Source organism: Lithobates pipiens, unplaced genomic scaffold (genome assembly GCF_037356315.1).
Source record: "Lithobates pipiens isolate NorthernLeopardFrog02 unplaced genomic scaffold, aLitPip1_a1.2 Scaffold_10, whole genome shotgun sequence".
Lineage (NCBI taxonomy): Eukaryota > Metazoa > Chordata > Amphibia > Anura > Ranidae > Lithobates > Lithobates pipiens.
In genome coordinates this window covers 32,067,315-32,089,278 of record NW_027507686.1, presented here as the reverse complement: position 1 = coordinate 32,089,278, position 21,964 = coordinate 32,067,315, and the positions used below count along the sequence as shown (strand labels likewise).

At 44.9% G+C, this 21,964-nt stretch overlaps 1 protein-coding gene across 2 annotated transcripts in view; it reads right to left on the bottom strand.

Moving 5' to 3' along the window:
• The window catches only part of LOC143929061 (uncharacterized), a 71,224-nt gene that overhangs the window by 41,741 nt on the left and 7,519 nt on the right, over positions 1-21,964 (bottom strand). The window contains exons 2-9 of one of the 2 annotated variants that reach the window (XM_077453389.1): positions 21,375-21,582; positions 14,125-14,263; positions 12,924-13,057; positions 10,599-10,752; positions 9,970-10,083; positions 6,969-7,064; positions 2,505-2,645; positions 218-295 (exon numbers count right to left, since the gene is read on the bottom strand). In XM_077453389.1, coding sequence (XP_077309515.1) covers positions 218-295; positions 2,505-2,645; positions 6,969-7,064; positions 9,970-10,083; positions 10,599-10,752; positions 12,924-13,057; positions 14,125-14,263; positions 21,375-21,582 — 1,064 coding nt within the window. The remainder of the gene's footprint in view (positions 1-217; positions 296-2,504; positions 2,646-6,968; positions 7,065-9,969; positions 10,084-10,598; positions 10,753-12,923; positions 13,058-14,124; positions 14,264-21,374; positions 21,583-21,964) is intronic. The other variant, XM_077453390.1, reaches the window with a different exon arrangement.

Genomic DNA, 21,964 nt, shown 5'->3' with positions numbered 1-21,964 from the left:
TTGCCCCCCCCAAAAAAAATTAAAATAAAACAGCCGCCACTGGTTCTGCTGACTGCCCCTTTAAGCAATAAGAAAAGGGACTTCATTATCAGTAATTAAGCTCTTATTTCAGGGGATTCAAATTTCGCAGCACAGATTTAGAGTGAGACAATAAAACAAACTAAGCAATGATGATTTACACAATGTGCATTGTGGACGCACACGGAGACAATCTTACCGTGAGGGGGTTGCTTAAAAGTGCAGTGGTTACTGTTTCTCTATCCATTCCTTCCACCAACCCACTCACATTCATGGCCTGCAAGTGACAAAGGAAAAAATAAACAAAAAGAAAGAATCAACACGAAGGTGATTATAATGAACAATAACTATGATTGAAGAAGAACTTTTGACTAATATTCCCAGGCTTCATTCTTTGCAGGTTCAGAATATGTGACTGTGAAAAATACTCTATTACAGACACTAGATGGCACTGTACTATTGTAAAAAATAAGTGAGATTCTCAGCTCCATCTAGTAGCCATAATGCAGTATTTTCCCCATTCACACTTTTTTAAATTTAATTTCTAAAGCGGAGTTCCACCCAAAACTCAGTTTTCCCGGTTACGGACTTCTGTTGGCCTTTAGACATAATTAGATTTATTGTATATATATATATATAGAATTTAAGTGACTTTGAAGGTGGCATGGTTGTTGGAGCCAGACGGCTAGTATTTCAAAAGCACCTGATCTCCTGGGATTTTCACGCACAACCATCTCTCGGGTTTACAGAGACTGGTCCAAAAAAGAGAAAATATCAAGTGAGTGGAAGTTGTGTGGAGGAAAATGCCTTGTTGATGTCAGAGGAGAATGGGCAGAGGTTTGAGATGATAGAAAGGCAACAGTAACTCAAATAACCACTTGTTACAACCAAGTTATGCAGAATACCATCTCTGAACACACTACACATCAAACCTTGAAGCAGATGGGCTACAGCAGCAGAAGACCACACCAGGTGCCGCTCACGTCAGCTAAGAACAGCAAACTGAGGCTACAATTCGCACAGGCTCACAATTGGACAATAGAAGATTGGAAAAACATTGCCTGGTCTCACGAGTCTCTCATCTGCGACATTCAGATGGTGGGGTCAGAATTTGGTGTAAACATGAAAGCATGGATCCATCCTGTCTTGTATCAACGGTTCAGGTGGTGTAATGGTGTGAGGGTTATTTTCTTGGCACACTTTGGGCCCCTTAGTACCAGTTGAGCATCATTTAAACACCACGGCCTACCTGAGTATTGTTGCTGACCATATCCATCTATTTCCGCGTACACACGGGCGGACTGTATGGCGTACTTAGTCCGTCGAAACACATTTCAGCGGACAGTCCGTTCGTGTGTGGGCTTCAGCGGACTTTTTCAGCGTGCAGTCTGGCGTACTAAGAATTTCAGATTTTTCAAAATTCTGTCCGTCGTACTTTGGTTTCAGCGGACAATCCGCTCGTCAGTATGCTAGTTCGACGGACTAAGAATGGCGCATGCCCAGAAAGGATTTACACGGCGGAAGGGTGCTTTGCTGTGTATTGGACTTCCTATTTCTAGTCCCGTCGTACGTGCTGTACACGTCATCGCGCAAGCTTTCGACGGACTGTTTGGGTATCCGTGTGTGGTCAAGTCCGTTCAGTGGAAAGTACGACGGACTGTCAGTCGGATTGTATGACGAACTAAGTACGCCATACAGTCCGCTCGTGTGTACGCGGCATATGACTACAGTGTCCCCATCTTCTGATGGCTCCTTCCAGCAGGATAATGCCCCATGTCACAAAGCTCCAATCATCTCACCACTGGACAGTGAGGTCACTGTACACCAATGGTCTCCACACTCACCAGATCTCATCCAATAGAGAACCTTTGGGATGTGGTGGAAAGGGAGATTTGCATCACTGATGTGCAGCCAACAAATCTGTAGCAACTGGGTGATTCTATCATGTCACTATAGACCAAAATCTGAGGAATGTTTCCAACACCTTGTTGAATCTATGCCATGAAGAATGAAGGCAAAAGGGGGTCCAACCCGGTACCTAATAGTGGCTGGTGAGTGTATATTATAGGGTGGTCATAAAATTATGGCAGACTGGTACATATATATTTATTCTGTCAAAGTTACACGTTATATACCGCGCCCCTCTATTATTTTGCTATCACAGTGGGTGGTGGTTTTAATAAATATAAAAAAAATATATATAAATTATATATATATATATATATATATATATATATATATATATATATATATATATATATATATATATACACATACACACACATATATACAGTACATATATATAGAGCTATTAGCACTACATGTTTTCGTATGATGTTACATAGCATTATTATTTAACAAACATTTAATATGGTGCACCCAGGACACTGGATTTGAAAAGCATTAAATGGTAGAGTTCCCCTTTACACACTCCTGGAGCTGCCCGCAATCTATATCAGTGAAGCCGTACGGAGCGCGCCTCTTACCATGAGGAGAATCCAGCCAAATTCCTGCTCCGCCACGCCTGTTATGAATGGAACCGGATTGTTTTCTTTTTCTGCCAAGATCTGCTCTGCAGGCTTTGGGAAGAAGACGCCATCGACAGTGGCTGGGGGAGCCACAAATTTCTGCAGGGATGGAAAACTGAAGTGTTATTCACGGGGAACCTCCAATCCCAGAGCATGAAACAGGTCACTTACTATTGTTTTTTGGTGGTTTTTAATGGTTTAAAAAAAAAAATCGCCCTTCATTATAGATATTGTGGCACCCCAACTCTTTGTTTACCAAAAAAGTAATGTAATTGTGTCAGTGCCAGGATGGTGTTCACATGACTATTCGAAAACTATACTATGTCATTTTTATTTTTTTTCCAAAGAAAACTTTCCCCAGTTGGTACACATGGTGAAATATCTGACTAATTTCAACAAATTCAGCAATAATGTCAGTTTGAATGAAACAACACCACCAGATCCAGCTCAATATACAAACTTTGCTTTCCATATCTGCCAAACATGCCTCAGTGGAACAGGAAGACCCCCTAAAAATTGGTAAACCTCAGAGTGATAACCATTCAGTGTTGTATTTTGTTTTTTGTGCTGCTCTAGGCAAGACTAAAATTGCCCCCCATCCAAATTTGCCCCTCCCCATCCATTGACATCCACTGCCATTCAATCCGATCCTGTCTGTCGCAAACAGAAGGATGGGGGATCTATTCCCTATCTGTCTTGCAGATCAGATGGGATGGCAGTCTGATGGAAATGGAAAGGCGGTCATGGCCTTTTACATAGATAGAAGAGAGCAGACTGTCTGCTCTGCACAGTGGACAGATCCCCCCCCCCCCCACTGAGCAGACAGATCTGCTTTACAGAGTCTGCTTATGTGAAATGTTATTATTTTAAATTTCCATTGTTCATTTAAAAGAAAAAAAAAATACACTTTTTTTTTTTGGGGGGGGGGGGGGGTGGCTTTGGAGAGACATCAGGGGTCTAAATAGACCTCTAATGTCTTTGAGACAGAAAGGAACTGAAGACAGTCCCTTTCTCGGCAGCCTGAGCGTCGCTGGATAATGAAATAGGAGTCTAGATAGAGACTCCTATAAATTCATAAAATAAAATACAGTAAAGCCTTGGATTGCGAGCATAATTTGTTCCAGAAACCTGCTGGTAAACCAAAGCACTTGTGTATCAAAGAGAATTTCCCCATAAAAAATAATGGAAACTCAGCTCGTTCTGCAACCATTTATTCATAAGTCCTTCAGTTCATAGTCCATATAAAAAGATAGCAATGGAAGCCTTCACAAGGGGATTCAAAGCAAAATCCAGCAGGAGCTCCAGAGTATAAAAGAGAAGAGAGGTGCCTCTAAAGCCGCGTACACACGGGCGGACTGTCTGGCCTACTTAGTCCGCCGAAACACATTTCAGCGGACAGTCCGCTCGTGTGTGGGCTTCAGCGGACTTTTTCAGTGTGCAGTCTGGCGGACTAAGTATTTCGGAATGTTGGAAATACTGTCCGCTGGACTCGCATTTCGGCGGACAATCTGCCCGTGTGTGTGCCAGTCCGCCGTACTTTTGAAATGAGCGGACTTTTCCCGCCCGGAGAAAAGTCTGCTCATTTCGAGCGGGTCTCCGGGTAGGCGGGGCCCGCGAAGGAGACGTCGCTGGCCCCGCCGCCTGGTATGGACTTAAAGGGGAACCCCAACGCCGAAAAAAATCGGCGTGGGGGTCCCCCCCAAGTCCACAACAGACCCTTGTCCGAGCACGCTACCTGGCCGGCCAGGAAAGGGGGGGCGAGCGAGCCGTACCAGCCGTACCAGGCCGCGTGCCCTCAACATGGGGGGGTGCCTCGGGGAAGGGGGGTCCGCGCGGCCCCCCCACCCCAAAGCACCTTGTCCCCATGTTGATGAGGACAAGGGCCTCTTCCCGACAACCCTGGCCATTGGTTGTCGGGGTCTGCGGGCGGGGGGTTTATCGGAATCCGGGAGCCCCCTTTAATAAGGGGGCCTCCGGATACCAGCCCCCCACCCTATGTGAATGAGTATGGGGTACAATGTACCCCTACCCATTCACCTGTGAAAAAAAGTACAAAAAAAACACAACACAGGGTTAAAATATTTTATTGCACAGCTCCGGGGGTCTTCTGTCTTCGGGGGTCTTCTCGCCGGACTCCTCCGCTATCTTCTTGTAGCTCTTTTGCTAGCGGGGGAGTCCGGCTTTCTTCCTCGCCGCCGGAAGAAGAAGAAGAAGAACGGAAGGCGGCGGCGATGGCGGCGACAGAAGACCGGGCCACCGCCTGTAAAAGAGCTATAAGAAGGCGCGGTGGCCCGGCAGAAGAACCGAAGAGGGGGACAAGACCCCCGAAGTCGGGAGAAGAGGCCGGCGGCGAGGAAGAAAGCCGGACTCCTCCGCTAGCAAAAGAGCTACAAGAAGATAGCGGAGGAGTCCGACGAGAAGACCCCCAAAGACGGAAGACCCCCGGAGCTGTGCTATAAAATATTTTAACCCTGTGTTGTGTTTTTTTTGTACTTTTTTTCACAGGTGAATGGGTAGGGGTACATTGTACCCCATACTCATTCACATAGGGTGGGGGGCCGGTATCCGGAGGCCCCCTTGTTAAAGGGGGCTCCCGGATTCCGATAAGCCCCCCGCCCGCAGACCCCGACAACCAACGGCCAGGGTTGTCGGGAAGAGGTCCTTGTCCTCATCAACATGGGGACAAGGTGCTTTGGGGTGGGGGGGCCGCGCGGCCCCCCTTCCCCGAGGCACCCCCCCATGTTGAGGGCACGCTCGCCCCCCCTTTCCTGGCCGGCCAGGTAGCGTGCTCGGACAAGGGTCTGTTGTGGACTTGGGGGGGACCCCCACGCCGATTTTTTTCGGCGTTGGGGTTCCCCTTTAAGTCCATACCAGGCGGCGGGGTCAGCGACGTCTCCTTCGCGGGCCCCGCCTACCTGGAGACGCGTTTGAAATGAGCGGACTTTCCTCCGTGTGTGTGGGCGAGTCCGTTCATTTCAAAAGTAGGGTGGATAGTATGGCGGACTTAGTCCGACTTATTAGTCCGCTCAAAAAGTGCCGTGTGTGGGCAAGTCCGTTCATTCGAAAGTATGACGGACTGTCCGTCGGATTGTCTGACGGACTAAGTTGGCCAGACAGTCCGCCACGTGTGTACGCGGCTTAAGTGTAGCAATATGGTTACATTTAATGAAGATACAACATTTAGCAACTCACATGCTTGATGATTAAAAGAGGCACTTCTAAGTATGCAGGCATCTGGGGTAAAGCTGTCCACATCCCCCACACCGCCGGCTCTCACCGATGTCAGTCTGCAATCATGACTGGGAAGACTACCCTGCAGTAGGCTTGAAGCACTTGTTAAATGCAGCGTGGAAGAGATGATGGTGATGGCGGTGCGGGGCATGGTCTAGTTGGACAGCTTTACCCTGGATACCTGCATACTTAGATGTACCCGTTTTAATCATAAACACTGTGACCATGTGAGTTGCTAAATGATCAGTGCAGTGGGGTGAAGTGGCAGGGAGAGGGAGCCCGGGGGGGGGGGGGGGGGAGGGGTGTCAATATAAAGTTCATGACACCCCAAATGCAGGTCGCAAACGCAGTGTGGTTGCCTACATGGTACAAAAGTACCATGCAATGGGGTTGCAGTGAGTTTGCAAAAGTAGTAGATGGACCACTTTTGCTGCGGTGTGGTACGATTTCAGGCAATTCGAAATGAATAGGCTGAACTTGGAGCGCATAGAACTGCATGTGAATCCCACAGCACTGCATGTGAATCGCACAGCACATACCTGTGTGAGTCCCGGTGTGAAACGGCCCTTAACCACCTCTGAAAGCAGCAAACTGTCCACCCCGGCATGCCCATTGTGAATATAGAGTGAGCTGTAGAAGATGCAGACTGTATCAGAGCCAAGAGCATTCAAATTGATTATTAGCAGTCAGTGAGAGGACTCCTGTTATGTGATGTAGTTGGTATGTTGTTCCCATGCCCTCTTCGCATAGACCATGCTCTCTCCCTTTCCTGCCATGAATTTAGGTTTTGCAATTTCTGCCCTGCTTTTGCCAACTTTCAAACACAGCCTGTTGCTGTGAGGCTCATCTTTGTTCTCCTTGTCACAAAGACAGAGAACCAGTAGCAGGCAAGAGACACTGAGCATGGTGGGGAGATGTAATCTGAAACAGCCTGAAAGAAGGAGGGAGAAGGGGGAACTGCAGAATGACACAGATTGCCCGTTCTCCCAGCCTGGCTGATAACAGACCTGCACCTTGCACACTGCATAAAGGGCTGGGTTGAAACTGTGCATCCTGTTTTTTTTTTTACAAACTGTCCCTATGGGGGATGGTTGGCAACTCTGCTCAGTTCAGACCCCCCTGACCCCCTACCCTACCTACGCCCCTAGTGTCCACCTATGAAGGGACATTATATAGGTGAATATACAATACCATAGCAGCACTTATAGAAAGGATTTCCTCTTCAGATTTTTCCTTCATACAATCCACCAATGACGCCAGATCACAGCCAGAAATGTTGGCGATTAGCTACAACAACAAGATAGTATCTGATCACAGGACAGCAGAAACTCAGTCAGGTGTGATGTCATTTCTGAATAGATGAAAATTCCTATTTAAATGTAGAACTGTTTGGGGACACGGACAGCATAATATTCACCATCTGCCTTCCTGCAGCGAGCTTCCCTTCCCAGATCCTCATCTCTATCCTCTCTCCCCCATCTCTATCATCTATCACCATTTCTATCTGCAATCCTCATCTCATCATCTCTATCCTCTCTTCTTCATCTCTATCCTCTCTCCCCAGCTCCTCATCTCTATCCTCTTTCCATGATCTTTTCCCTATACTCGCTCTCTCTTATCTCTCCTTCAATCATCTATTTTTTTTATTCCATTCTCCTCATCTCTATCCTTTCTTCTCCTCCTCATCTCTGGACTTTCTTCTCTCATTTTCATCTGTCCTCTCTCCCAATCTCCTCCTCCCTATCCTCTCTCTCCATCTCCTTATCTTCATCCTCTCTCACCATCTCTATTCTCTACCCAGGGCTGCCTTAATAGCATCATGGGCCCCTGGGCAAAGTAAACACAAAGAAAAAGGGGCGCCTCTGTGTGCAGATTTTCTTAAAAGATTGTAGATTTATTGTTAAACAGTTAGATTTATGCCGCGTATACACGATCAAAATATCTGGTGGAAAACTTGAGTGCGCCGGACAATCCGCCCGTGTGTAGGCTCCGGCTGACTTTTTTTACCCAAAAGTCCGGCGGACTAAGAAAGTAGTTTTGCACACCAATCTGTCCGCCGGACTCGAAAAGTCCGCTCATTTTGAGCGCGGCTCCAGGTAGCCGGGGCCAGCGAAGGAGGCGTCACCTGGTATGGACTTAAAGGGGAATCCCTACGCTGAAAAATCGGCGTGGGGGTCCCCCCCAGGTCCATATCAGACCCTTATCCGAGCACGCTACCCGGCCGGCCAGGAAAGGGGGTGGGGATGAGCGAGCGCCCCCCTCCTGATCCGTACCAGGCCACATGCCCTTAACATGGGGGGTGCCTTGGGGAAAGGGTGCAGCCCCCCCACCACACCTTGTCCCCATGTTGATGAGGACAAGGGCCTCTTCCCGACAACCCTGGCCGTTGGTTGTCGGGATCTGCGGGTGGGGGGCTTATCGGAATCCGTGAACCCCATTTAATAAGCGGGCCCCCGGATCCTGGCCCCCCACCCTATGTGACTGAGTATGGGGTACAATGTACCCCTACCCATTCACCGGTGAAAAAAAGTAAAAAAAAAAAAACACAACACACAAGGGTTAAAATAGTTTATTGCACAACTCCGGGAGTCTTCTTCTGTCTTCGGGGGTCTTCTTGCCGGACTCCTCCGCTATCTTCTGCTAGCTCTTTTACTAGCGGAGGAGCACGGCTTTCTTCTTCGCCGCCACCGCCCTCTTCTTATGACTTTGGGGGTCTTGTCCCCCTCTTCGGTTCTTCTTGCTGGGCCACCACGCCTTTTTCTAGCTCTTCTGTCACCGCTGCCGCTGTCGCCGTCTTCTGTTCTTCTGTTCTCTTCTTCTCTTCTGGAGATGATGGCTCGTCGCTGTCTCCAGTCACTATGACAGGACACGCGGCGTGCAGCGACTTATATAGGGACATCACCGGATGATGTCCCCGCCCATTATGATGTCACATACCCAGCATCCTCTGGGACTGTGACATCAGCCAGACTAAGTCCGCTGGATAGTCGGCTGCGTGTGTACGTGGCATTACACTCACATATTCCACGAAAAATATGGGCATTAAAATCGGATCATATGATTCGTTCCGTCATTCTGTAATCCAGTCCCTGGGCAAAGTAATGTTCTGGGGTCCCTACCAGCCTGGCCCAATTTACACACTTACTTTCACAGTACAGGGGGAGTCAGGAGGGCACAATACTCTGATCAGGAGGGTCCTGGGACATATCCATCCGGGAAAGCTTAGTAAAAAGCATGACTATCCCACAAAATCCGGGACAGGTCACAAGTATGATGTAATGAAAGATCATCATGAGGCCCCCATGCACCTGGGGCCCCTGGGCAGTGCCCCAGGGTTCCCATGCATTAAGATAGCCCTGTCTCTATCCTGTTTTTCTTCTCCTCATCCCTATCCTCTTTTCCCATACCCTCATCGCTATCCTCTTCATTCCTTTCCTTAATATATATACTACACACATACATGCACATGTCTGGTAACATTTCATGCCTTTCTGAGATTATCCAGGCATGCACTCCTCCACTTGTGAAAATCTGACTCTTTGTAGGTGGTGCTGCATGTGACAGTTCTGTAATGCCTTGTACACACGGAAATTCCAACGGAAAAGCTCTGATCAGATTATATTGTCGGAAAATCCGATTCTGTGTAGGCTCTATTGGACTTTTTCCATCGGAAATTCCGACAGAAAAAAATTTGAGAGCAGGATCTCAAATTTTCCAACAACAAAATCTGAACTGACTTTTTCCAATCATTTGTAAAGTGCAAAGTGCCATGCATGCTCAGATCAAATTACGAGACCAAAGCTATTGGCTAGTAGCCTCAATGTAGTCCCGTCATAACGAACAAACGTAATCACGTTCCGAACGATTGGATTTTCCGACAACTTTGTCCGACCGTGTGTATGCAACACAAGTTTAGGACAAAATCCGATGGATTTTGTTGTCGGAATGTCTGACCATGTGTACAAGGCATAAGAGTTGCAACAGATTCCAATCCATCATTCTGAGGTGTAGACTAATCTATTGCACACTTAGACATTTGTCACACTGCCCAGAAAAAGATGTCTGCAGAGTATCTATGAAGCGCTTTAGGACTTCCCATAGTTGTCTTTCAGTAACAACCAACCAGGTGATTTCACAGCTAAGAAACATTCTGTACAAATATTGTGTATTCTCCATCAACAGTGGGACTTACATTCCGCACAAAGCTGGTCTCCTGAGCCGACTTGGCGACCAGCCCTGGAATAACGGCCACACCGCTCTCAGCAATGGCTCGGTGGAACAAGCCCTTGGCTAGTGGGGACAAGACCTGTCAGGGAAAGACAAGAAAATATTAGTTAAAATGTATCACACTCAGGAAACCGTACAATCAAGAGAACCTGTTAAAATAGAAATATGGGAGCCAACATTGGTGACCTATCCGTGGCTCCAGGGCTGTCATCCTCATCCATGCTCCATTATGAGGAAACTAGTACTTAAAAAATATGGAGGCTGTTGCTGACCTACTTGCAAGAAAATGCTAGTTTGTTTGTTTGTGCTCCTGATAATTTGAGAAGCTGCCCTGGACCAGTATGAAGATCAGAACATTGACATCACAACTCCTCATCTGCTTGTTCCAGGTCAAAGACTTAGAAAGTACTAAAGCCATTGGATGAGCATGACTGCAGCCAAGGATCATATTTTCAGAAAAGGTCACTGGCTTTTTCCAGCTTGGTGACTCACCAGATAGTGAAGGGAGGATGAAGATGATAGTTTTGGAGCCGGTAATTTTTAAAAGCAAGTCAGAATTGGAGGTGCCTACAAATTTAGTTCTTCTATACTTACCAATGCAGAGACACTGACCCCACCAGCCGACTCTCCAAATATGGTGACGGAGTCTGGGTCACCCCCGAAATCAGCGATATTCTCTTGCACCCAGCGCAGCGCCTCCACCTGATCCAGGAATCCATAATTTCCAGGAGCTTGGCTGTCCCCAGAGCTAAGAGATGACAGAGGTCATGTGACAAGTATATAGAAAATGATTCAATCAAGCAGTTTGTACTCAAATGTGGAGTTAGCGCTACTCACCTATCAGAGCGCTCAAGGAATGAACATTACAATTTATTAGTTGGGGACGAGATGAAAAATATGCAAAAAATTGAACCTTTATCAAAAGCAGCAAGTCAAGGTATTCAGCTTTTCTAGAGATACAGGCACCTGAATTGTAAAAAGTCAAGCCAGGTCCTGCCCCATATGATCTCCCGAGTCTCACTATTGGTGCGGATAATGACAGAACTCTGGATGGCCGCACTCCAATGCTACTCCAATGCTGGCAACCAGCTATGAGTAAGCACAAGCCTTAGTGCGAAACGCGTCAGTTGTTAGCATCTTTCGCTGTGATGTCATTTGCTGTGTCCTAAATATTATTTGAATAAAGCATCGTTTTAGTATTGGAGTGCGGCCGTCCAGAGTTCTGTCATTATCCACATTATCTGCATGCTGTGGCTCGCACCCGGATCCCTTCACCTGGAGTAATTATCTCTGAGTTCCCAGGACCTGCCTTTGAGCGGTGGTGTATATCTCTCTCACTATTGGTGCTTTTATGGCTTGGTATCTTTAATCCAGATTAATATTGTCAGGCACAGCTACCCATGCCATGAGTAAATTAATCTGTGATCTAGAAGCTTGTAAAAAGTTTAAACAAGTCCAACCAGTGTCCAGGCAGGTCACAGCATTTTCTACCTCCACAACATTTGGATCAAGCCGCAGCACTGAGAGTCCAATCGGCATTTTCCATATAAGCGTACTTGACTCTTGGAATGAGAGTCACTACCTTTTGGTGAGTAGGCGGTGTGACTGGTGTTGGTGGTGGAAGATTAACCCTTGTGAAGATTGTTAAATATTAGGAAGACATTATCCAGAAATCATTCAGATTTTGTCTGTCAAGCTTGAACAATATTTTATTTGAGCACATCAATATATATATGCGCATCGCGGCGATCGTTGTTGCGGGGTGTCAGTCTGACACCCCGCAACTACGATCTCGGTATAGAGTCTCAGACGGAGACTCTTTACCATGTGATCAGCCGTGTCCAATCACGACTGATCACAGTGTAAATAGGAAGAGCCGGTGATCGGCTTTTCCTCACTCGCGTCTGTCAGACGTGAGTAGAGGAGAGCCGATCGGCTGCTCCTCTGACGGGGGGGGTCTGTGCTGATCGATTATCAGCACAGTCCCCTCTGAGGATGCTGACACTGGACCACCAGGGATGCCACCAAACCACCAGGGATGCCCAGCACCAGGTATGCCACCCTAGACCACCAGGGATGCCAGTCAGTGCCCACAATGGATGCCAATCAGTGGCCACAATGGGCATCACTGATTGGCATGCATTATTGTTTGGCACTGATTGGCATCCATCAATACAAAACAATACAATGTTGCCTATCAGTGCCCATCCATGCCAACTATCAGTGCCCATTCATGCCCATCTGTGCCGCCTATCCACGCCCATCTGTGCCGCCTACCCATGCCCATTCATGCTGCCTATCCATGCCAATCCGTGCCACCTATCAGTGTCCATCTGTGTCGCCCATGAGTGCCACCTATCAGTGCCACATATCAGTGCCCATCAATGCCACCTCATCAGTGCCACTTCATTGGTGCCACCTCATCAGTGCCCATCAGTGCCGCCTTATCGGTGCCCATCAGTGAAGGAGAAAACTTACTTATTTACAAAGTTTTGAAACTGAAACAAAAAAAAAAACATTTTTCTTTCAAAATTTTCGGTCTTTTTTTATTTGTTTAGCAAAAAATAAAAACCGTAGAGGTGATCAAATACCACCAAAATAAAGCTCTATTTGTGGCAAAAAAATTATAAAAATTTAATTTGTGTACAGTGTAGCATGACCGCGCAATTGTCATTCAAAGTGCGACAGCGCTGAAAGCTCAAAATTGGTCTGGGCAGGAAGGTGTTTAAGTGCCTGGTATTGCGGTGGTTAAGCACGTCACGGTGTTTGCAATTTTTTATTAGTTCTGTCGTGTTAACCATTTTGATGTTTATGCACTTTGTAAGAGAGCGCGGTTTAACTAACTTGTTAGTTTTTTCTTTTTTTTGCCTAAATCTATGTACCCAACAATTGTTTTGAGAGATGTGTATGGTGCATTACCTCAAGAATCCCAGAATCCCCAGGCGGTACTGGATGGATAGGACGATGACATTTTCATGGGCACTCAGCGCAGAACCCTCAAACATCATGGCTCCTCCCATAATTAATCCACCTCCATGAATAAACACCATCACCTGGAGATAATCAATAAAGGGTCAATAACCTTCGGACCTTAATGCATGTCACCGTCCTTTATACCAGTAAAGGATGGATTCCCACACATCCGTACTGAGAGTCATAACCATGATCTGCAAATATGGTGACATTAGTGGGAACCAACAGTGAGCTGGGCCCTAAAAATCAAGTGCACTGCCACAGTGACCGGTCTGTGCCATCATAGCACGATCTACTCAGCTGGTAATGGAAGCCATTTTTAGAAATATAAAAAAAAAAATGTAAAAATACATTTGAATGGAGTGGAGTTTTTTTATTACTGTCTGTCATCCTATTTGTCCTGTTCACCATTATCATCGAAAATATAAGAAAATCCCTAATTTTGGGTTGTCCCCCACAACAGGAATAGGGGGATATATTAAATAGGGACACTAGTTCTAGTGACAACCAGGAAATTACTTACTTTGAAGATCTTTCCTCTCACTTCCCGTTTTGACTACGGAACAGGAAGTGAGAGGAAATCTCCCCAATGGGTCAAAGATGGCAAAAAAAAAGACTGACAGGGGTTATAACCCTCCCTTACTCTATCCAAAATGATAAAAAAAAAAATAGCACTCAAAATACTTACTTATGGCATCATATGACTTCCTGGCAGCTTGCATTTTCAGAGGGAGAACTAATCAATAGCAACCTCGCTGTCTTTTATGACAGGTTCCCTTTAAACTGCAACTACTCTTTTCACAACAGCTAAACTTTCATATCAGCCTGACAGCAAAAACTGTGCTTATGCCGATTCCTGAAATATCAGAAGGAAAAGGTACAGACCTTTGTTTGCAACCTCTAGGGGCTGTCTGTAAACTGCAGCTTTGACAGTTTCACATTTCAGGTAGGTAGGCTCAGGGAGGGGGACATGTGACCACACAAAGAAATGCCTGCTGGATTCTACAAGCCGTCAGAGTCATGAACAAAGGAAATATTGTACAGATATTCTGTACATTGGCCATCACAACAGATCGATAAAATGTTTTCTGACGACTTCTACAATCCGGCAATACCTCCCATAATCTGAAGCACTTCTGGAACTCACGGGTAGTTTGGCGTTTTGTCCGCGGTCAGCCGGAGTGAAGACATTGAGGTACAGGCAGTCCTCAGATGTGGGTGGGAGCTTGAGTTTAGCTTTGATCAGATCTATAAGGATTTGCATCCCTTCCGTGCTCTGCAGACACCTGAAAGAGAAAATATGGATATCAGCTCAGAGCAAATGGAGGATCTCAGGGAGAGGAGAGCCCACACACACTTTATGGAGGTTGTTTACATATGTACCATCCTAGAGGTGGCACCACACCAGGACCAAGACAAGACAGGCAGACACCTAAACTGCAATACGATCAAAAAAGGTTTTTCTTGGATTTAGATGAGCTTTAAGGATTTGACACTCGCCATTCAGGCCAAAGAGTTCAATCCTTGTTTCATCAGACCATAGAATTTGGTTTCTCGTGGTCGAAAAATCCTTCAGGTGCCTTTTGGCGAACTCCAGGCTGCTGTCATGTGCCTTTTACTGAGGAGAGGCTTCCGTCTGGTCACTCCACCATACACTCCTGATTGGTGGAGTGCCGCAGAGATGGTTGTTCCTCTGGAAGGTTCTCCTCTCTCCACAGAGAAACACTGGAGCTCTGTTAGCCCTTGTACACACGGTCAGACATTCTGCCAACCAAATCCGTCGGATTTTGTCCGTCAGATGTTGTCTGAAACTGTTGCATACACACGGTCGGACTCAGTTGTTGAAAAATCCGATCATTCAGAACGTGATGACGTTATTTCGTTACGATTGGACTACATTCAGGCTAGTAGCCAATAGCTTTGATGTAGGAATTTGATCTGAGCATGCGTGGCACTTGGTCCGATCAAAATTCTCTACACACGATCGGAGTATGTCCGATCGGACCAGTTGGTCGGAAAATATTTCCAACAAGTTGGAAAATTGGGTCTGACGGATATTCCGGCGGAATCAGTCCGATGCATACCACACACGGATTATCCGACAACACGGTCCGATAGGACACATTCCAACGGATTTTCCGACCGTGTGTACAAGGGCTTAGAGTGACCATCTGGTTCTTGGTCACCTCCCTAAGAGTCTTCTCCCCCAATCACTGTTTGGCACTAGGAAGAGTCCCTGATTGGTTCCAAACCTCTAAGCCCCCGTACACAGGGTCGGACATTCTGCCAACCAAATCCGTCGGATTTTGTCCGTCGGATTGTGTCTGAAACTGTTGCATACACACGGTCGGACAAAGTTGTCGAAAAATCCGATCATTCAGAACGTGATGACGTAATTTCGTTACGATGGGACTACGTTCAGGCTAGTAGCCAATAGCTTTGATGTAGGAATTTGATCTGAGCATGCGTGGCACTTTGTCCGATCAGAATTCTCTACACATGATCGGAGTATGTCCGGAGTATTTCCAACAAGTTGGAAAATTTGGTCCGACGGATATTCCGACGGAAACAGTCCGATGCATACCACACACAGTCGGATTATCCAACAACACGGTCCGATAGGACACATTCCGACGGATTCTCCGACCGTGTGTACGGGGGCTTACATTTATAGATGATGAAGGCCACTGTGTTCTGTACCCTTCCCCAGATCTGTGCCTCCATACAATCCTGTCTTGGAGGTCTACAGACAATTCCTTGGACTTCATGGCTTGGGTTTGTGCTCTGACATGCACTGTTAATTTGTGGGACCTTATATAGACAGGTGTGTGCCTTTCCAAATCATGTCCAATCAACTGAATTACCATAGGTGGACTCCAATCAAGTTGTAGAAACATCTCAAGGATGATCAGTGGGAACAGGATGCATCTGAGCTCAAGTGTGAGTGTCACGACGAAGGCTGTGAATACTTATGGACATGGGATTTTTTTTTTTTTCGTTTTTTTTTTTTAAAGAAACTTGCAAAGATTTCAAACAAACTTTTTATGCATTATCATTATGAAGTATGGTTTATAGAATTTTGAGGAAAATAATGAATTCAATCAATTTTGGAATAGGGTTGTAGCATAACAAAATGTGGAAAAAGTGAAGCAATGTGAATATAATTTTTTTTTATAAACATTAAAAAGGAAAACTGGTTATTTCTATAAGTAAATATCTATGTGGGTGGATAATGTCCCTTGGTTCAATGACAGTTGAAAAGTAAATAAAGTGAATGTAAACTGGACCTAAAACATTCAGCACCCCCTCCCGAGAGCTGTAACTATAGAAGAAAAGTAGAAGCGTGACGGATTTTTTTCTTTGTCTGAATATACAGTATAGTTAATATTTATGTGGGTGGAAAAGGTCAGTGACGGTTGTCAGCACAAAGTTGACAGAAAAGTTGCCCCAATGTAACAAACCAATGGCTGGCTGTGGCAGGAAGTGTAACTATGTATCTGTACATTTTAATATATTATCCTATTAACACCACTTGAAGACCAGATTTTTTCTGACACTTAGAACCCCCAAACATTATATATATATATATATATATATATATATATATAACATTTTTCTTTTTTTTTTGGGCGATCGTTGCAATTTTTTATGTCACACGGTATTTACACAGCGGTTTTTCAAACTCAGTTTTAGGGGAAAAAATTAAAGAACAACAAAAAACATTATATACACCCCAATTTTTTTTTATGTGAAAGATGTTACGTTAAGTAAATAGTTACACTTTAAAACTGCACATGCGTGTGGAATGGTGAGAAACGATGGTACTTAAAGTGTTACGACACCCACAACAGTAATTTCAGTCTGTATATGCAGTAAAGCGTGCTCGTTATACTCACTGTGGAACCTAAGGGGTTAATCCTCTGCATTGTGTAAAAATGCTGTTTGATCCTGTCTTCTCTGATCTTCCCCCTTCTTCCACTATCCCCTGATAATTTCCTTATAACACAGAGCCTATGGAGTCAGGCTGCACATGGTCAGTTTGGTGTGTATTGCTAGAGAAGTTTATATTTTTCTTGGGAGAGTTCATGTGATCAGCACAGGGCCAGTAAGCACTGTCCAGACAGAGGGTCAGGGGCCCTGCAGTCTGATAGGACAGTTAAAAACTCCTCCTCCAAGCTTTAACCAGTGCTTGGCTGAACACTGATAGAAGTCACAAGACTGCTACATACTGCTGATGAGAAACGGTATTTAGCAGTTCATAGTTACTAAAATAACTGTATTTCCGTGTTCTGTGTACTGTGTGAGACCAGATATAGTGAATGCAGGGTCCTGGGTTTAGTAGCACTTTTACAGGTTACCTTTTTAGTGTTACAGAGGAGATCTAGTGCTAGAATTATTGCTCTCGCTCTAATTTTTGCGGTGAGCTCCCTCTCCCTTCGCTAGACATGTTCTATTCAAATCAAAATTCGGACGAATTCTTCATTATTAAGATGTATCCCAATTACCGAATGACAATAGGAATGAATTTAAACGAATCCAAAATAATGAAAAAAAATTTTGGGATGAAATTCAAATTCAAATAGTTTTTGAACAGGATTAGAATTGTTTTCAAATCACATTCAAAGAGAATAAAACAGAAAAGAAAAGAAAAGAATAGAAAATAAAAGGGATAGGATATAAGGAATAGAATAAAACAGGAAAAAAATTAATAAAATAGAAAATAAGGGAATAAAAAAATAGAATAAAATAAATTAGAAAGAATACAACCATCTTCTGAAACTTAAATTGGGATAGAATAGAAAAAAAACAAAACAATATAAAGAAGACTGCTCTACTTATTTCATACCCTCCATATTGACATTCCAGACTCCTTATCAAGCAAGTAAACAGAATGCAGAGTGCCTTTCTCTGGGCAAAAAAGAAACCTCGCATAAGTCTCAACTTTTTACAAAGACCCAAATCAAAAGGGGTATAGGTTTACCTGATTTTAAAAAGTACTATTTCGCATCACAACTTGCCAGAATCATTGATTGGCACTGCCACGGAAACTGCAAAGATTGGGTGAGACTTGAAAGAGCGAGTTCAGATCTTAATGTCCCATTCTTGCCCTGGACAAGGTACTCTTCTATTCTGCTCAACATCAAAGGGAACCCAGTCATTAACACCACATTAAAGATTTTCCACAAGACTGCATCAAAACACATGATCTCATCAACCCCCGGTCCTCTCACCTCCCTGGTTAACAACCCTTATTGTGAAAAAAAAAAAAAAAAAAGAATATAATCTTCTTCTGAAATTCCAATTTCTAATATAATACATTTGGATCCATATAGAAAAGAATAGAATAGAAGAGAAACGAAAAGAAAATAGAAAAAAATAGAATATAAAGAATCTATTAAAATAGAATAAATTTGAATAGAATAGAAAATAAAATAGTAGAATTCAAAAGAATAGAATAGAATAGGATAGAAAAAAAACAGACTAGAAAGAATCTAACAATATAACCATCTTCTGAAAATCTAATAGAATAAATTTGAAATTGAATAGAAAAGAATATAACAGTACAATATAACAAACAATAGAATATAATGAAATAGAAAGAATATAATCATCTTCCAAAATTTGAATTTCAAATAGAATAAATTCAATATCAAATGGAATTCGAATATATGAAACAAATTCTGAACACGAATTAATGGGGTTGTAAAGGTTCAGTTAAACAAAAAAAAAAAAAAACACATGTCCTACTTACCTCCTCTGTGAAGTTGGTTATGCACAGAGTAGCCCCAATCCTCCTCTTCTGGGGTCCATCTGCGGTGCTCCTGGCTCCTCTTCTCAAGGGTCCCGTCGGAGAAGCGCTCTCCTATGGAACACCCATGTGGGCGTGCTCCCGTGTCCTGACATAGCAGGACTCGGCTTTGCCCCCTGCACCTGCTTCATTGGATTTGATTGACAGGAGCCGGAGCCAATGGCTGCGTTGCTATCAACCTATCCAATCAGGACACGAGACACCGGCCGGAGCTGGTGTGCTGGTTTCTGTTGCGGGAATTACGGGGCTACAGGATCTGGGGGGGGTGGTGTTCAGCACAGAAGGTTTTTCACCATAATGCATGCATAATGAATGGGATGAGTGGCAGTACTGGTGTGGGGGGGGGGGGGGGGGTGAATGGGATGAGTGGCAGTACTGGTGTGGGAGGGGGGGGTGAATGGGATGAGTGGCAGTTCTGGGGGAAGTTCTGATCAGCCAACTTGGGTGCTCTTGATCAAGGTCATCTGCTGATCTGAGAACTGTAGTGGGGACTTTTAATGGCAACTATAATCATAGGTAATGTTACTCACTCAGTGTCTCCGGCTTCACATTGTCTCTGACTTTGTGGTGTCTCGTAGCAGTGACACCTATGTCTAAATGAAGAGATGGGGTCTCCTCCAGCCCCTCCCACTTCACATTCCTCACCAGTCAGCGGACCTCTAGTCTCTGCCCCCCAGCCATGCCGTGAACTGAATGGGTGGCTGCGAAGAGGCTGAGTGGGTGGTTGTGGGCTCCAGGAACAGCCCAGGATTCGATGACCCCTGGCAAATCATCATTCAACCCCCAGGCTGAGGACCACTGTTATAGAGATACTTATTCCAAACTGCAGAGAGGTTTGAGGGCGTCAGTGCAGTATATGGAAACCATGTCTTCTATGGCAGTGATCATCAACTCCTGTCCTCAGGGCCCACTAACAGGCCAGGTTCGCAAGATAACTGAAATACATCACAGGTGATATAATTTTCTGCTCAGTGATTGCAGTATTCTAGTCTGCATCTCCCCCAAGGTAATATATAAAACCCGGCCTGTTAGTGGGCCCTGAGGACGGGGTTGATGACCACTGCTCTATGGGGTTAGGCTTGGGACCAAACAAGAGAGTATAACCATACAGATAATGGCATGAAAAGAGTAAAACAATCAAAAAGGCCTCTGACTGAATCAGTAAAGCCTTCCTACAACAGAAGGTATTTTCATGTCTTACTGATTTGTTTGGAGGGACTTTTGATTGCTTTAGTCCCCTCTGACCATAAGATGTATGGCTAAACTTGCTGGACTCCTGATGGTGACAGTGGATTCTTGTTGGTGAGCTGCTTGTAGTCTCCACTAGGGGTGCTTGTAACAGTGAGATAAATAGACAGTTGTCACCTTATAAACAGAAAGTGGCTGAGCAAGGATTTTCATGGCAGGATCACCAGGGATTATTTTAATGAACGCTGCAGATTTAAATCGATTGATTATTACCATAACCTATCAGTGATTGAGTTCACATCTACTTTAATATTATTTTTAACCACTTCCCACCGGGAGGACGTCCATGGTATGTATGTTTTAAGCCAGCGATTCCCTTTTAGGCAGAAGTGATCCGAGTGGCCAATTAGCCACATGATCACGCCTGCAGGTGGCGGAAAGGGGTCCCAACCCCCCTCCCGCAGCCACCTTTCATGGGTTCTTTTGTCCCATCGAGGAGTCTGGGAGCGATGCGGCCGGCGGTGACTACTGCCCTGAACAGAGAGTGAGGAACTGACCTTGTTCCTCACTCTAACCCTGGAAACCAGGAGCGATGAGTAGTTTGTCACTTCTGGTTCTGCGTCTTTGTTTACCTGGCCACCAGTGGTCAGGAAAGCAGCCGATCAGACTGATCTGTGTCTGATTGGCTGCATGGGAGGCTAGACAAGAGATTTGGGGTCTAATAGACCCCAGATCTCTTCATAAAGAGGACCTGTCACGACCCATGCTGTCACAAGAGATGTTGTTCATCCCTTGTGATAGCAATAAAGTTCATCCAAAAAAAGTATACATTTTATTTATTTATTTATTTTTTATACAAAAAAATTTAAAGCACCCCTATCCTATCATGCTTACGCACAAACCACACATGTGAGGTATTGTCACGAACGTCAGGCATTTAAAGCATCACATGTGGAGAATTTTAAGCACCGTAGTTTTCCACCATTCCATGGGCAGATGAATTTTAAAATGTGACATGTTAGGTATCTATTTACTCAGCATAGCATCTTTTACATTTCACAACAAAAAAATTTAACTAGCTTTAGGGTTTTTTTTTTTTAATTCATGAATGTGTTTTTTCCCCAAAAAATTGCATTTGAAAAACCACTGTGCAAACATTGTGCGACATAAAAAATTGCAACACCCACCATTCTATTCTATAGGGCCTGTGCTAAAAATATATATATATATATATATATATATATATATATATATATATATATATAATGTTTGTGGGTTCTGAGTAGTTTTCTAGCAAAAGAAAGTAGATTTTTACATGTTGGAGCGAAGTTTCAGAATTGGCCTGTGGGGAAAGTGTCTGGCCAATCAGCTCCCATCTCCTCTACCCCCGGTGTACTTACATGGGAGGCTGTTCGGTGGCCTCTCTCACCCCATTCCAGCTTTCAGGGGGTCCTGATGCTGCAAAACGTAGTGGCCCCACTGGAGGCTTAGCGAAAGGGACCCCATAGAAGGCATGAACCTGTCTGTCCGTTTCTTTGACCGTCACCGTTTTGCCGAGCAGTTTGCCGTACCGTGTACCCACCAGAGGTCTTCCATCCTCGCCTCCTGCTATCAAAGAAAAGACAATTCACTGATTGATATCACTGTGCAAAGAAGGAAGCAGGGAAATGGTGTGTAGGTGGGGTGCAGTGAGTGCGGCGACAATAATTCACATGTCACATGCCAGGTGCAACAAAAAATTTGTATTGAAGTGATGCAGCAACAATTTACAACCAGCCTGGTGGGGCCGCTATCCAGTTGGATACATGTGGCCTGGCAGTCTAGTGCCCAATCAGGAAAGTATCCAGAAGAGATGCAACCTACACTTTCCCTCCTCGTCAGGAACCTTTCCCTAGCACTATTACTGACAGGGTACCTGTCCCTACTCTACCAACTCACCAGAAGCGTACCATTCCTGGGAGTCAGGACCCTAAAAAGACTCTGCCTGACC